The following is a 14,444-nucleotide window of genomic DNA, read 5'->3' as shown; positions in this document are numbered from 1 at the left end:
GACTAGTATCGGGTTTGTAGTGATTAGTATCAAATATAATTGTATTCCATTGATATCCAATGATACTAAATGGTTCTCAGTGATATTAATTGATGCAAGGTCTCGGCAGGTTCTCGTATCATCTAATATCAGTAGATATCACTATATTCTCATCTAATGATACATGTTGATATATAATGATATTTTTTGAGTATATCAGTAGGTATCGGTAGGTATCACAGGGTGTCAGCTCATTTCTCGTTGGGGATGAACCACCGCTCCTCCGAGTCGTTACAGTGGCACCCTCACCGACACTCAGAGAGGTCGTGACAGTACTAGTGTGGTACTGGACTAGTGGCACCCTGCATAAGAACCCCCTTCTTTCCATCAGTTACACCTCATGACAAGACGCGCGCTTCAGTCAGTAGTGACCGCCACGACCTGAGGCTCTCATCCCAAATCGTCGTCGACCTTTCTGAGGTCATTTCCTCGCGATGAATTCTTACCCAATCGAGTTATTAACCCAGCTAGCTCCAGTCATGTTTGTGGCCGGTTTGGACCTCTCCACATCTCCTGCAGTTGATTCATCCGATACCCCAATTTCACCTCAGCCATCACCATCGCATTCCCAAGATCCCTTCCTTCAACTTGTTCAACGCCTTCGAGATGCCCTAGTTTCTCAAAGAAAACCGGCGATATGGCAGCCCGAAAAATCAAAGACGTTCCAAGCCATCCTGGTCGATAAAGATGTCCGTTTCCCTCCGCGAAAATTATTGAGTCCAGAAGATCCAGGATATGCGTCCTCTCATTCACCATTGTCACCTCTCACACCATCTTCGCCCTTATACCCAGATGGACTTATCGCACCGATTTGGGTACGAAAGCATACGACTCTCATTCCTTCGGTGTTTGTTTTGTTTAAGAGGTTGTATGAGTTTCAAGCTTCTCCACAACATCCGCGATCTCCTTTGGACTTGGTGTTTTCTGAAAAAGAGAGGGAGAGAGAACAGGAAGAAAGGAGATGGGATTCTGAGCTTGCTGCTGAGATTGCGTTGAGAAAGAGGTTTACTCATGAGAGAGGGATGAAGCTTACGGTCGTTTTGTTGGCAACTCGGAAGATTCTAGATGAACCCTCTCTCGATACACGCCTGACCTTCATCCGACGACAAAGTGGATTAGATTCTCGTGCGGCATTGTTCGTTCTCAGTCCTGTTTCTCAAGCTGAGCTGGGTGAATTCATTTCTAGGTGCGTACAGAATTCTTTTCCCGACTATCATTACCCATTCACGTTCGTTTGAATCTTAGCCTTCAACAAGCTCTCTATGATCCAGCAGTAGAGTATTACACCTCTCATTCCAAACGTGTTCGAAGGAAACGGAACCGACATTCTCAATCCGCCTCAGCTTATCCTAACCCACCTGCGCTTGCGAGTGGAGGTGGACCTTTGAGACCTTTGAGACCAGAAGGATGGACTGTACGGTACGAGTATAAGATGGCATGTTTTGCGGAATTTCGTGGAGAGGATGAAGTCGCTTTAAAGTACGTCATGATTGTTTCTGTGTTGTATTCGATGAAAACTCGTTTAACAAATTTGCAGGCATTATCAGGACGCGTACGAAGCGTTAATAATCATGTTTGGTTCCATCATCATCTTATCCCCGCGAACGAAGAGATGGGCAGAGGCAAAAGTTCTAGCTGATTGTATCAATATCAAGGTATGTTGATCTTCTTGTTTTTTTTTACTATCTGGACATGTAACGAACCTGATTCGACCCTCCAATCTCTTCCCCGTTCAGATTACAAAACTGTACCTTTACAATAATGAACATGCCCTTGCGGTCTCTCATCATACCACTCACATGCGACGGTTTGGGGACTTTTCGAGGGGGTGGGGGATAGGTGAGGAGACGTATGAATATTGGAGTTGGATGGCTCGACAGTACGTTTACTTTTGGCTTTTCTCTTGAAACCTCTCATCCAAGCCTTTGTCTCTGTCTCCCAGACACCGTGTTTTAGCCGAATTAATCGAACTAGGGACCAACTCACATCTAAATTCGACACTAGTTATTCCCATACACAAACCTATCATCTCTCCCTCGTCAACGATCGGTATCCAACGTGTTGGGAGTCCAGGCATAGAAATGGAGTTGAATGCAATCAGGTCATTGATTATTAATCCAAACCACCTTCTTCAACATCCGGGGTTTTATTATTATATGGCTGCCAGGTGTACGGAGATGAGGAGGGAGCGATTCAATGCTGCGCTTCTTGCGCTTGAGGATAACCAGTACCACCCTGGCACTCTTAATCCGGCATCCAATTCTCCTGGGTTTGCGAATGAGAAAAAGGTTGACCATTTTGTACTGATTCTTGAGGTGAGCTCCGGATCTAGGAACGGCTTCAGTGATTCAAATAAGGAGTATACTGATGGCTTAGATGTTGTTCGCTTTATGTTTAGCTCTACACGAAAGCGTATGAACATTTCAAAAGACACGCGGAAGTCCACGCCCAAACAACGCAAACGCAAACTCATCAAGGCCGATTACCACTATATATTGCGTATAGAATTGCACAGACATATCAAGATTCTGGGAAATATGATATGGCGATAAGGTGAGTTGCCTTTTCCTTCCCTATTCTCTTCGGGAGGGCTTCAAGCTTTATGGATGTACGATGAATCCCATAGGTTCTTTGAACGAATGGCCAAGACTTACCGGAAGGAACAGTGGCGGTCTCTTCTTGTACCTCTGTTGTCGACGTGGTATGCCTGTGCGGAGCGCCTTGGTGATGTGGACTTGTGTGTGCGGTTGTTAGTTGAGATGCTTGGTTATGGTACGTGTCATGTCTTTAGAAATTGGAAGCGACTTCCTATGGAAGAGATAAAACTGTGCTGAAATATGGTTATCGGGTGTGTGTAGGGATTGATGGTTCTGAGTTCGAGGATTTGGAGGATGTTGAGAGTCGATTGATGAGGACGTTGAAGGTGAGTATTTCTACTTCTCTTAAAAGTGCTATACTCAAGCTAATGCTTATAGGACAATAAACCTTCATCTGAGGACCCCATCGTCCTCGACCACCTCGAGTCTCAACCTCTATGTACAGCATTCCTTACCTCATCCGTTTGACATTTTTATGCTCATTCAACTTCATTTCAAAAGTTGACACCAGTTTGGTGTTCTGGAAACCGGAAGCGGAAGTTCACGAACTTGTTGCGTTTCAACTATCCTTGGCTGCGCCTAGGGATCGGTCGATCCAGTCCCTTCCGTTTTCGAAACTGGAGATATACACGAAGGAAGACGACGACGCGCCGTTCATTATCGAACACGTCGAACAATCGGATGCTGAGGGTGAAGGAGATTTGGTTCGAAGGGTTGAGCTGGGGCAGGTAGGTAAAGAAAGGACGGAGGACCCTATTATTAAAGCCTCGTTGAGATGGAGGAAAGGCGGGATTCTCATTCTAACTGGGACGATGTCTTCTCGCATCCCCACTTATTTAACGGTAAGTAGTCTAGCTTCTCCAGGACGGTTCTGATGGTTACCCCACCAGCTATCGCTCCTCAAATTGTATCTGAGTTACGATGCATGGAAGATTGAATTACCTCTCAAACCATGTAAATCTCGTCAACCGTCGAATGCTTTGGAATCTCTATGGTTATCTTGCCTTTATCCTGTACGGTTCATTCCAATTACCAGGGAGGATTATTCTTCTGTCAAGTATGTCTTCTTGTCGAAAATCTTATGGATTCTAACCCTTCTCCTTAGTGTCAAACATCGCCCACATAAAGTGACGGTCTCTGTGAATCACCGGCAGCCTGCGTATCTGAACGAGAATTATCCGATAACAATTCAAGTTACCAATGTGGACGATGCAGAACTCGATGTAGTCGTTGAAGTTTTGTTGTTGCCATCTGATTTGGATTATGCTGGTTAGTAACCCCCGCGTTGTTCAACTTTGACTCTGATTACACTGGGATTTCTACAGTCAACACGATAGCGGTGGACGAAGAACAGTCTTCGGGTCTTCTCAAGGGGATATCCCTCGGTGTTCTTGCTCCTGGCGTCAGCGCAATCAAGACGTTATACCTCCGCAGTACGGAGGCGGCGGGGGACAGAACACTTGATATATCTGTTCAGTCGAGGTCAACAACTAGTGCCACTGGGACATCCGATAGTAGTGTTGCCTATCCAGTAGACACACCCCAACCCGAGTTGCTTGATATCACGGAAACGCTACGAACGGTCGTCGTACCGACTGTGGAACCCCTCAAGATGACGTGTGATGTAACTTATCGACGCGCGATTGGAGCACAGATAGGTTTAGCAGATCTCAACGCGTTCGAAGAGGACTTTTGGGATGACGGTGATGGTGGTGAAGCCACCGTTGTGTCGACTTTTCAGTGTAGTGGTCCTTGGGGTTTGGCAATTGAGAGCTTGGTTTTGAAGAGACAGGTGAGAGAGAGCGGACGAGAGGAGCTTCACCGTTCTCACTTTTTCGAATTTAGGATGTACTTCAAGCAAAGATTATGACATCGTCTATTAATGAGATAGGAAAGGATGTTTTCCCATCTGGTGAGGGTTAAATCAACATTCCAACATACTGTCGAATGGATGCTGATTAAGGAGGCACAGAATATCTTCCGGGTGATAATTTTGGGGACATTTGCTGCATCAGCATTTCAAGTCAAGGTAAAAATGGTCAGCATATTTTTCAACCGGTACCCGTGCCAGGGGAATATGAGGTTGCTTGGAAAAGGTAACGTGATCTGAATGTCTATAGACTACCTTGTTTAGTTGACGAAATGGGTAGGATACTCTCTGATAGTGAATATGGGGAACCTACGATCACTACCTTTGTCCTCCCGCCATTACAACCACCAATAGATGGACTTGTCGCTCTACTCAATCCACCGACTATTGCGAATTTGCATCAACCGATAGCCATGTCACTGACCATCCGGAATCGTCATCCGACACGTTCCGCGAATATAACTGTACATCTTGATTCCGACCCGTCTGATGGATTTGTCGTGGCTGGATTAAGAAATGGTCGTGTACCCGTGTTGTTACCTGGTGGGGAGGAAAAGTTGACTTGGAAGTTGATCCCGGTAGAGTGTGGATACGTTCAGCTCCCGAAGCTACGGGTTGTGGATAGACGGAAGGCTATTGCTAGTGCGCAAGGTCTTGGTGGTCCTGGTACGGACGTCGAGATTGAAGGTGTCCCGGTCAAGATAGTTGACGTTAGGACGGAACAGAAGGTTGTCTCTATTCTAAGCACGACCGGATCCGGAGGCGAAGTGAAAAAGGACGCTGAGGATGCTGCAGCTGTGGATCCTAATAGGATAGCAGATGTTTTAGTTTTGCCCTAAGGTATTACATGATCCTAGAAGCAAAAAAATTAAATAATTGAAGAAGGAAATACATTATTTGGTCTCCGATGAGAAGCCAGCGTTGTTACTGTATCGAGAACTCATCGCAGCCCTGCGGTACGTTATCTCGTATTACCTAACGTTGACTCACACCGTAGCACGTCATGCACGCGTTCTCGAAATTTCGGGTGTTCCCGTTAAGCGGCAGGCTTACATAGCCGGGAAAATTTTTTCGAGTTGCTTTACCTCTTTCCTTTCCTCTTCACCACTATGTTCTCTGCTGCCCGCTCTTTACGCACTGCCGTGTCACGGTCAGGAAACTATGCTGTATGTTCTCTTATACTTTGTCTGCTACATTCAACCAATCAATGCGTGTTTAACAGGGACTCACACGCGCAACAATTGCGCGCAACATGAACTCGAAAGCCACAGGTGAGTCGAATATTCTACAATTCTTAACCTGAACTAAGCAGTCACCAGGTCCTGTCATTGGCATTGATCTCGGAACAACAAATTCTTGCGTGTCTATCATGCAGGGCAAAGAGTCCGTTGTCATTGAAAACTCGGAAGGCGCACGAACAACGCCTTCGGTAGTTGCATTCACAAAGCACGGCGAACGTCTCGTCGGTCTTCCCGCTAAACGTCAGGCAGTCGTTAACTCCGCAAACACCGTTTCCGCCTTCAAGCGGTTGATTGGACGGCAGTTCAAAGATAAGGAAGTGCAGGAAGACTTAAAACATTGGTATGATTGTGTTACTGGTTTATTGATTCATCGGAAGTTCTGACATGAGCGAAGGCCGTTCAAACTCGTTGCTAAATCTGATGGACGGCCGGCTGTAGAGGTGGAAGTCGGTGACAAAAAGCAGCAACTTGTGCGTTCGGTTTCAGTCCCAATTGTTAGAAGATTTAGAGCTGACACGGTACTTGGCAGTCGGCAGAAGAGTTGTCGTCAATGGTGTTGACCAAGATGAAGGAGACTGCTCAACAGTACTTGAGCAAGAACGTCAAGTAAGTAATGTGCTTTATCTTGTGACTCATTTGACTGATCCACTTCTACTTGTACAGTCATGCTGTGATTACCGTTCCTGCATACTTCAACGATGCTCAGAGACAAGCAACGAAGGACGCTGGACAAATTGCCGGTCTTGAAGTCTTACGGGTCATCAACGAGCCTACCGCTGCTGCCCTTGCCTACGGTCTTGATAAACAAGACTCAGCTATCATTGCTGTCTATGACCTTGGAGGAGGAACCTTCGATATCTCCATATTGGAGATGCAAAAGGGTGTGTTCGAGGTGAAATCCACCAATGGTGATACCCACCTCGGTGGTGAAGATTTTGATATCTTTCTCATGAACCACATCCTCGAGGAATTCAAGAAGGAGACCGGCATCGTCCTCACCGGTGATCGTATGGCCATTCAGCGTATTCGTGAGGCAGCTGAGAAGGCTAAAATTGAGCTTTCTTCCACTGCTCAAACCGAAATCAACCTCCCCTTCATCACTGCAGATGCGTCTGGACCCAAGCATGTCAACATGAAGCTTCTCCGATCGCAGTTGGAGTCGTTGGTCGCTCCCTTAATTCAAAGGACCATTGACCCATGCAAGAAAGCTCTCGCTGATGCTGGTGTTAAGGCCAGCGATATCAACGAAGTCATTCTTGTCGGTGGTATGACTCGTATGCCCCGTGTTGGAGAGACCGTCAAGTCGGTTTTCGGTCGCGAACCCTCGAAGGGAGTCAACCCTGACGAAGCCGTCGCCAAAGGTGCAGCTATCCAAGGTGGTGTCCTTGCAGGCAATGTCACGGATATTCTCCTCCTTGATGTTACCCCTCTTTCCCTCGGTATGACCTTTTTATCTATTCATGACCTTCAATTAATTGACATTTTTATTGAAGGTATTGAAACTCTCGGTGGTATCATGACGAAACTTATCAACCGGAACACGACCATTCCTACCAAGAAGTCGCAGGTGTTCTCCACTGCTGCCGATGGACAGAGCGCGATTGAGGTTAAAATCTACCAAGGTGAACGTGAGCTTGTTCGTGACAACAAGCTTCTTGGTCAGTTCAACTTGGTTGGCATCCCCCCCGCGCCGAAAGGTGTCCCTCAAATCGAGATCACCTTCGACATCGATGCTGGTATGTTACCAGTTCCCTCTCGCTGAAGATATAGTTTTGATAAGTAGGAACCTAGACGGTATCGTGCACGTCAATGCCAAGGACAAGGCCACTAACAAGGATCAGTCCATGACCATCGCTTCGTCCTCTGGCTTGAGTGACAAGGACATCGAGCAGATGGTCTCTGACGCAGAGCAATTTGCCGAAACCGACAAGGCTCGCCGAAATCTCATCGAGGAGGCTAACAAGGCTGATTCAGTGTGCAGTGATACTGAGAAAGGTAAATATTTCCCCCTTATAACACGGTCGGTAATTACTCATGTTTTTCTTTCCAGCAATGAACGAATTCAAGGACCAGATCGATGCTACTGAGAAGGAGAAGGTTACTAAGCTCATCACTGAGCTCAGGGACCTCGCTGTCAAAGGACAAGCTGGTGATGCTTCCGTCACCGCTGAATCCATCCGCGAGAAGATCAACGAGACGCAACAAGCTTCACTAGGCCTTTTCCAGAAGGTAAGAAGTCTTTTCACCCTCTTTACTGTCATGACTTTCTCAACCTGATTTTATTTAGGTGTATGAAAAGCGTAATGCTGAGTCATCAGAAGAAAAGCCCTCGGAGTCTGAGCCCGAGAAGGAGAAGAAGGACTAAAGAGGTCACCAGTCACCATCCGCATCTCCCCTCCCTTCAATTCCCGTGACGACCCTCCTCATGCTCATCCTGTGTCCATCTCACAGCGATGCAAATTGGCACGACGCTCCTTACGCCCCTGGTATGCTATCTTCCATGCAGTGCTCACTAGATGTCGCTTCAGTCAAAAGTACATTTTGCCTGCTTTTTACTTTATATTATTCATCAAGCATGTAGCTCTTAGTAAATAAGTCGACCTCAACCCCTACTCAATGTTTTCGGTGCATAAACTGTTCGTCTTTGACTAAAGAGTATCAATTATGGATTTAGTTTTGTCGATCAAGATGGGTTCATGCCACCATGGGCATATCCGTCTCGCAATCCGTACTCAAAAGTTAGCCCCCGAAGGTGCAAGCTCGGTATTACTACTGTACAGTGGTAGTATATAGATCTTTTCATGCTCTATGTAGGAGCTCACTCCATGTCATGAGACGATGGTAGAGTACATCTAGCTCAGCGAAAGCTAGAGTCGATTAGCTATTTTCTTCGCTTTAGAGAGGAAATGAATGTGAAGTAGTGTAAATAACTTACAGTAAGTGCAAAGTAGGTGAACACGCGAGTTTGTCAACGTTCCCTATCTTTATCCAGTGGTTGGAAACGCATGTAGTACTATCATGGACCCTCAGTGAGTTTGTCCGCGAGGCTTGAAACCATAAATACCTGTTTTGTGTAGGCTTCGACAATCTCTTGTGTAGACTCTGGTAAGTCTTCAACAAACCGTGCCGGTGATCCACCGAACAAGGAGAGAGCAGGAATTACGGTGTTCGCAGGTACAATTGTATTATCTACAACTTTTGCGCAATCTTTGATGATAGTGAACTTTCCCTGACAGAAATGAGTAAGAATGAGCAGTCTCGTTAAGAAGGAAAACAAGGGGGCTAACGATGACACAGTTTTTTCCGATTTCGACGTGGTTTCCAATCGTCGCGGCTTCTACCACAGAGTTGGCTCCGATGTGTACGTGATCTCCAACTTTCATGGGGTAGTAGTTGAAAGTCCCTCTATAGGTCTTGTATGGCGGCCTGGTTTGACTAGTAAGCCTTTCGGGGCGCTCAGCCTAAGAATAGGACGGTAAAAACACACCTCATTACACAACCCTCGCCGACTAAACAGTACCGACCGAGGGATATGACAACAGCAGGACCAGAACCTGACCGCCTCAGGTCGCCACGTATTATGGCACCACTCGAAATGATAGTCTTGCCACCGAGGATAATGTTCTGAGGACCTGCGATTGCAGCCTTTCTTGACACTTTGTTTCCTGTGTCCTAGTGTGTGTGGGTCGGTGGCTATAGCATCGAGTGAGAAGGCTTTTACCGTACGGTCTCTATGTATTCGGATTTTGAGTAGTAAATTGGGAGTTCCATGGTGGAGGGAAGTAAAGGCGCAGGATTATTACGTACTCATGCTACGCTCTGCTCTCTACTACTCACGTCCCCGAGCTCGTTTCATCCATAACACGCTCGACTATAGAGCTCTACGTGCCTTAGTACAGCATGGACCCGTGAAACATTTCTCGTCCAGTTCGTTCAACTCAGTCGAGCCAGCTATCCGATCTATACCCTCAACCAGCAATACAGCTGATGAAAACGTATACCAAGGACCATTAACCGCGACCTTTAGGCGGCTCAAGATATTCTCTTTGGGTTCTTTCACGCTATCCTTTACTTTAGCCCCCTTCATATTTGTCATCGATTCAAGTTTACCGGCATTCGCTCGACTGGCGTTGGCCTTTACAGCCATCTCGACTTCGGGAGTTAGTACAGCCCTCGTAGCATGGGTTGCGAGACCATATGTCTCTACACTGCGGCGACTCGGAGCCGAACGCGACAAAGGAGTGCAAGGGATAGAAATGACCACATCTACGCTGTTGTTGAATCCCCGCATAACTCGTGTAATTGAGCTCGATTCTTGTATGTGCTTCGTTTCTGATATTCATAATAGGTTTACGACTATGATTTTTTGGTTGATACTCAACGACCCTTCGCCAAATGGGAGCTAGCTAGGGAAGTTGCTTTACCCGTGCCTCAGGACGGATCATCTCTCCCGCCAGCGGGTAAGGAGGAAACTATCGCCGAAACTTTCAACAAGGATGGTAATTTAGTCGGTACTTGGGTAGTCAGATGGGGAGAGAAAGGTGAAGGTGATTGCAGGGCAGTCGGGAGGGTAGATCGGTCAGTTGTGCTCCAAATTTGCGGTCATTCGTCATATCTAACGGCAGCATAGACATTTCAATGTTCATCTGGAACTACTACGTTAATCTACATCATCAGAGGGATCCCCCTGTGGTTTCGCTGTTCAACACAATCTATGTTCACAACCCACACTAATTTCGAACCTCAATTGCCCATACTGAAGTTCAATTCTAATATGCCATTCTGGGTCACCAAGAATGCGAGGCTTCTTCGTTCAGAGCACTCACTCCGGCCGGTAACATCGCAACTGTTGTTTGATCAACACTGGTTGGCGTACTTTGTACTTTCCAGTTCTTGCCGGTCTCAATTCGGAGTTCTCTGTGGCTTGTTCGGTAAAATCTTATACCTATAACTTGTTAGTCTTTTCCTGTGCCCAATTCCCAAGAACTTTCAATTACCTCCGTCTACACAGTCCTTCCCACTCTAAACCGCCCGGTCAGTCATGGTACCTTGTACCACCACCACATCGCTGGTTTCGAACTACGCATTTGATTCACCCGACGCCGATGTTGTTATCATTCCTTCTGATGCTTCCAGTACAGCGCCAAGAAAGTTGCGTTTACATAGCACCATCTTATCTCTCGCGTCGCCCTTCTTTCAAGATATGTTCTCGTTACCCCAATCTTTGTTAAGTAAACAGGGTATCACCGAAATACCTGTCTCTGAACCTTTCGCCACATTAGAGACACTGTTTCGTTTCGTGTATCCAGTCGTTGATCCTGTGATCGAGACATTGGATGAACTGGGCGAGATAATTGAAACAGCCATCAAGTATGACTTTCTGGCGACCATAGAACATTTACGAAGGATTCTCGTTGAGCCGCGGTTTCTGCAAGCTTACCCGTTGAGGGTTTTTGCTATAGCTTGGCGGTATGAGGTGAGCGTTAAATTCCCTCTTTTTGGGCGCATGCTCAGTTTCATTTTCTATAGTTCACCGAGGAAATCGAGCTGGCCGCACAAAATACGCTCAACACTGATATCGTAAGGGATTTTCCGGATCATTTGGAACTCTCATCAAGTTTCGCTCTCCAGCTCAGTGTCCCATTAACAGATGATCTTAAGTACATCACAGCACATACATATCGGCGACTGATAGATTTACACCGTCGTCGTGCCCATGCTGCTCAGGAACTACTGAAGATACCCTACGATGTCAAGTGTCCTCACTGCAACGGCTGTGGGCATGCCATCTACAGTGCACCGAAATGGTGGTATGAGTGGCAGAAGAGAGCAAAAGAAGAGTTGGCTTTAAGGCCATCCACTCGTGTAATTTTCCAGCCAGAATTTATGTCCCAAGCCGCGGCCGCAGTTGGATGCCCTCAATGTATAACCAGTATGTTGGGATCCTTTACTCATTTGGAGAAGATCAAACGTTGCATCGATGACCTTCCGTGTTCACTTTAAACCAATATCGTTCTCCTTTTATTTTTATATCTATAAATATATCTGTAAAGGGAAATTTACCATCAATTCGCTTTAGGACCAAGCACAGATAGATAGATAGATAGATAGATAGATGAGAATACAATTATTAGTGTTTCATAGCTTGGACTTGATCTCTTTCAACGTCGCATGGTGCATGACCTCATCTGTGAATGAAAAGTGTGAGGTGCTGGAGGTTGTGTTTCGGGAATAGACATACAGCTTGTGTGATAGAGATTGTCTTCGGGGACTGAGACAATATGTGACGAAAGGTTTGAAGCATCAACCATCTCGGGAACAATATCCTTGATTGTCGGAGCCCCGATTAGACGCATATTCATCTCAAACTCATCCTGTAGGTACAAATCAATGATACTTGTATTTCGGAGTTGTAATGTGTGGAATGACGAACTTACACGAAGGATTTCCAACGCTTTGTTTACTCCTTCAACACCGTACGCCGAGAAAGCATATAGGAACGGACGACCGATGCCAACTAACATACACAGGTTAGAGAAGCTGAGAAGCCGGAGAACCGTAATATATACCTGCGGTGGCTCCCAATGCTACTGCTTTAATCACATCAGTAGCTCTTCTCACACCACCATCCACAAGCAACGCGAATTTGTCATTGGGGAACGTAAGCCCTCGTTTCTCTTTGAGCTTTGTGACACATTCAACAAGAACTTCAATCCCTGAACGAGCAAAGTCGAGTTGGCGACCACCGTGGTTTGATAGAACAACACCTGCTAGCCCTTGGTCGTAGGCTTCCAAGGCGTCCTGTTCCTTGTGAGTCATGGTCTGCATATTGTGATAGTTCCGACGTACCTCCCAGCACTGGACACCTTTGAGGATCAGAGGCACTGGATGTAATGATTGGTAAATCGCGCTAGACTCGTGATCGAGTATTGACATACTCTTTGTGATGCTTTTGAACCAAGAGAGGTCGCTCCAATTGAGACCAGGATCGATGAATGACTAGGACTGGATCAATCTTCAGCGTCAAAGGTCAGAATCAGAATCATACGCTGATAGCCCTTGCTGCTCCCTGCGACCGATCTACACCCTTCCCTCCAGCTTTAGCCACTTCCGAGGGATCATCTGCTTCGAACTTCATTCGCATGTCTTTCTCCCGTCGTCCGAGCTGTGGTGCATCCACAGTTATGAAAAGACCCTTTATCCCCCTCTTCTCTGCATGCTGAACGATTCGTTTGGTGATCTCCCTGTCTTTATTGACATATCTGGCATTCAAATTTTCAAGAGCTGGAATCGAGCAGACTGAAAACTTCACTTACAATTGGAGGAATTGCACTTGGTCAGGTTTGGCATTGTCAACGATTTCGTCAAAGGAGCAGGAGGCCAGCGTCGGAATCTACGGCGGATCAGGCTGTTTGTGAAGCTGATGGAAACAGAATTCCATACCATCTGGATCACGTTATAGTTTGCAGCAGCTCGGGTCAGATTCAATTCGCCATCTGGATGGCCTAGTTTCCCGAGAGCAGTGGCAGTCTCCAGGGATCCTCAGGATTCAAGAAAGTAATAACACGAGTGGTTGTTACGCACGATATAGATGGGCATCGATGTCTTATGTCCTAGTATTGTCGAAGAAAGGTCGACACGTGTTACATCTCTCAGAACTCGTGGGCGAAACCATATTCTGTGGTAGCCTTTCAGGAAAACCGAAGCGAGGTGTAATTCGGTTGAAAGCCTACCTATGGTATGCTGCATGATTCTCTCGCAATGTGATTTCATCGTCAGCTGCTGAGGAGTAGTACGCCCATGCTTTCTCAGGCATTACTTGTTTCGCAATGAACTAACGTAGGATTAGCAGGAGCGTAATTGGAGTGCTGTGGATATGATACCTCAAAATCATGAAGATTAAGAATCTCGTCCAATGTGGGCTTATGCTCTGCGCGCTCTAACCTGGCTTTCTCCTCATCGGTAATCACAACTTCCACTTTCTCAACGGTGTCTGGCTCCACAGGCCCCAAGCTAATGGATCACAAATGAAAGTTAAGCCACTGAAGGCGTAATGCGACTTACTGTTTCTCGGGCGAAAGATTAGTGGTTATTGCATCTGGAGGGTGTATTGGATCGTATTCTTGCCTGAATGTTTAAGAGTGAGTGTCTCTCCAAAGAAGATTAACTGCAACATACGTAGCATCCTTTCCTGCGTACTTTAATATGATCTTACTTCCTCCTTCTCGACAACTTCAGTTAAAGGTATGTCAGACCAATGTCAGGAGGCACTGACCCGGATGGTCTGGTTATTAGAGTGAGCCCCACTGAAGAAAGTAGAATTTTAGATTTTCTCACCGTCTAGGAACTCTGTGACATCGTAAACCTTTCCTAAGACGAAAATGTTAGAAATTTTTGGGACCGATAGCTGCGTGCTATGAACTTGCCGTGCACGATGATCCAACAGCTTTCCCTTGTGTTATGCTGAGCGACTTCCTTCCCTGATAATTTTCGGTCTTCTGTTGCGGACATGTCGAGAGTAGCGATGTTGGAAACTGAGGAAGGTGATATAATATTACTCCCTCCCACTCCTTGAACGCCCCACGACGGAGTCGTCGGTTAACGTTAACCCGCGTTTTCGGACCGGCTAGGTTATCCAATACTATTCTGTTTAGGGATATGCAACATTTTCGAGTACCACTTCCACACACCACTTAC

At 46.3% G+C, this 14,444-nt stretch overlaps 6 protein-coding genes across 7 annotated transcripts; 4 read left to right on the top strand and 2 right to left on the bottom strand.

Moving 5' to 3' along the window:
• Positions 1-248: 248 nt before the first annotated feature.
• On the top strand, positions 249-5,413 carry E1B28_010203 (uncharacterized protein). Of its 2 annotated transcripts, none has more exons than XM_043155156.1 (16): positions 249-1,164; positions 1,285-1,518; positions 1,577-1,694; positions 1,776-1,918; positions 1,982-2,354; positions 2,438-2,592; positions 2,666-2,811; positions 2,898-2,962; positions 3,015-3,075; positions 3,138-3,478; positions 3,527-3,693; positions 3,742-3,905; positions 3,962-4,428; positions 4,482-4,548; positions 4,609-4,732; positions 4,787-5,413. In XM_043155156.1, exons 2-16 carry the CDS (start codon positions 1,472-1,474, stop codon positions 5,343-5,345), a joined length of 2,997 nt encoding a protein of 998 aa, XP_043007620.1. In that variant the 5' UTR covers positions 249-1,164; positions 1,285-1,471; the 3' UTR covers positions 5,346-5,413. The 2 variants fall into 2 exon arrangements, with proteins under 2 accessions (XP_043007620.1, XP_043007619.1); XM_043155155.1 differs by having other exon boundaries at positions 249-1,225.
• A 176-nt stretch (positions 5,414-5,589) lies between these two features.
• Positions 5,590-8,504, top strand: E1B28_010202 (uncharacterized protein). The gene is made up of 10 exons (XM_043155154.1): positions 5,590-5,672; positions 5,729-5,777; positions 5,826-6,087; positions 6,142-6,217; positions 6,277-6,353; positions 6,411-7,186; positions 7,241-7,483; positions 7,539-7,742; positions 7,798-7,976; positions 8,035-8,504. Exons 1-10 carry the CDS (start codon positions 5,616-5,618, stop codon positions 8,110-8,112), a joined length of 2,001 nt encoding a protein of 666 aa, XP_043007618.1. The 5' UTR covers positions 5,590-5,615; the 3' UTR covers positions 8,113-8,504.
• E1B28_010201 (uncharacterized protein) lies at positions 8,492-9,536 on the bottom strand. Its single transcript, XM_043155153.1, has 6 exons — positions 9,474-9,536; positions 9,235-9,419; positions 9,035-9,173; positions 8,812-8,976; positions 8,683-8,760; positions 8,492-8,628 (listed from the first exon to the last, which is right to left on the bottom strand). The coding sequence occupies exons 1-5, from the start codon at positions 9,516-9,518 to the stop codon at positions 8,716-8,718; spliced, it is 579 nt and encodes a 192-aa protein (XP_043007617.1). The 5' UTR covers positions 9,519-9,536; the 3' UTR covers positions 8,492-8,628; positions 8,683-8,715.
• A 20-nt stretch (positions 9,537-9,556) lies between these two features.
• Positions 9,557-10,411, top strand: E1B28_010200 (uncharacterized protein; the record flags this gene model as incomplete). The annotated part of the gene is made up of 3 exons (XM_043155152.1): positions 9,557-10,045; positions 10,096-10,325; positions 10,378-10,411. The coding sequence occupies 3 exons, from the start codon at positions 9,557-9,559 to the stop codon at positions 10,409-10,411; spliced, it is 753 nt and encodes a 250-aa protein (XP_043007616.1).
• Positions 10,412-10,788: 377 nt separating this feature from the next.
• Positions 10,789-11,750, top strand: E1B28_010199 (uncharacterized protein; the record flags this gene model as incomplete). The annotated part of the gene is made up of 2 exons (XM_043155151.1): positions 10,789-11,223; positions 11,277-11,750. The coding sequence occupies 2 exons, from the start codon at positions 10,789-10,791 to the stop codon at positions 11,748-11,750; spliced, it is 909 nt and encodes a 302-aa protein (XP_043007615.1).
• An 8-nt stretch (positions 11,751-11,758) lies between these two features.
• E1B28_010198 (uncharacterized protein) lies at positions 11,759-14,360 on the bottom strand. The gene is made up of 17 exons (XM_043155150.1): positions 14,174-14,360; positions 14,085-14,117; positions 14,023-14,031; positions 13,926-13,968; positions 13,812-13,874; positions 13,631-13,760; positions 13,481-13,581; positions 13,332-13,425; positions 13,191-13,277; positions 13,064-13,140; positions 12,796-13,009; positions 12,686-12,746; positions 12,597-12,631; positions 12,317-12,548; positions 12,185-12,264; positions 11,989-12,121; positions 11,759-11,935 (listed from the first exon to the last, which is right to left on the bottom strand). The coding sequence occupies exons 1-17, from the start codon at positions 14,256-14,258 to the stop codon at positions 11,886-11,888; spliced, it is 1,527 nt and encodes a 508-aa protein (XP_043007614.1). The 5' UTR covers positions 14,259-14,360; the 3' UTR covers positions 11,759-11,885.
• Between the last annotated feature and the right edge of the window lie 84 nt (positions 14,361-14,444).

The sequence above is a fragment of the Marasmius oreades genome, chromosome 6 (genome assembly GCF_018924745.1).
Source record: "Marasmius oreades isolate 03SP1 chromosome 6, whole genome shotgun sequence".
Classification (NCBI taxonomy): domain Eukaryota; kingdom Fungi; phylum Basidiomycota; class Agaricomycetes; order Agaricales; family Marasmiaceae; genus Marasmius; species Marasmius oreades.
This window is presented reverse-complemented; position numbering and strand designations above follow the sequence as displayed.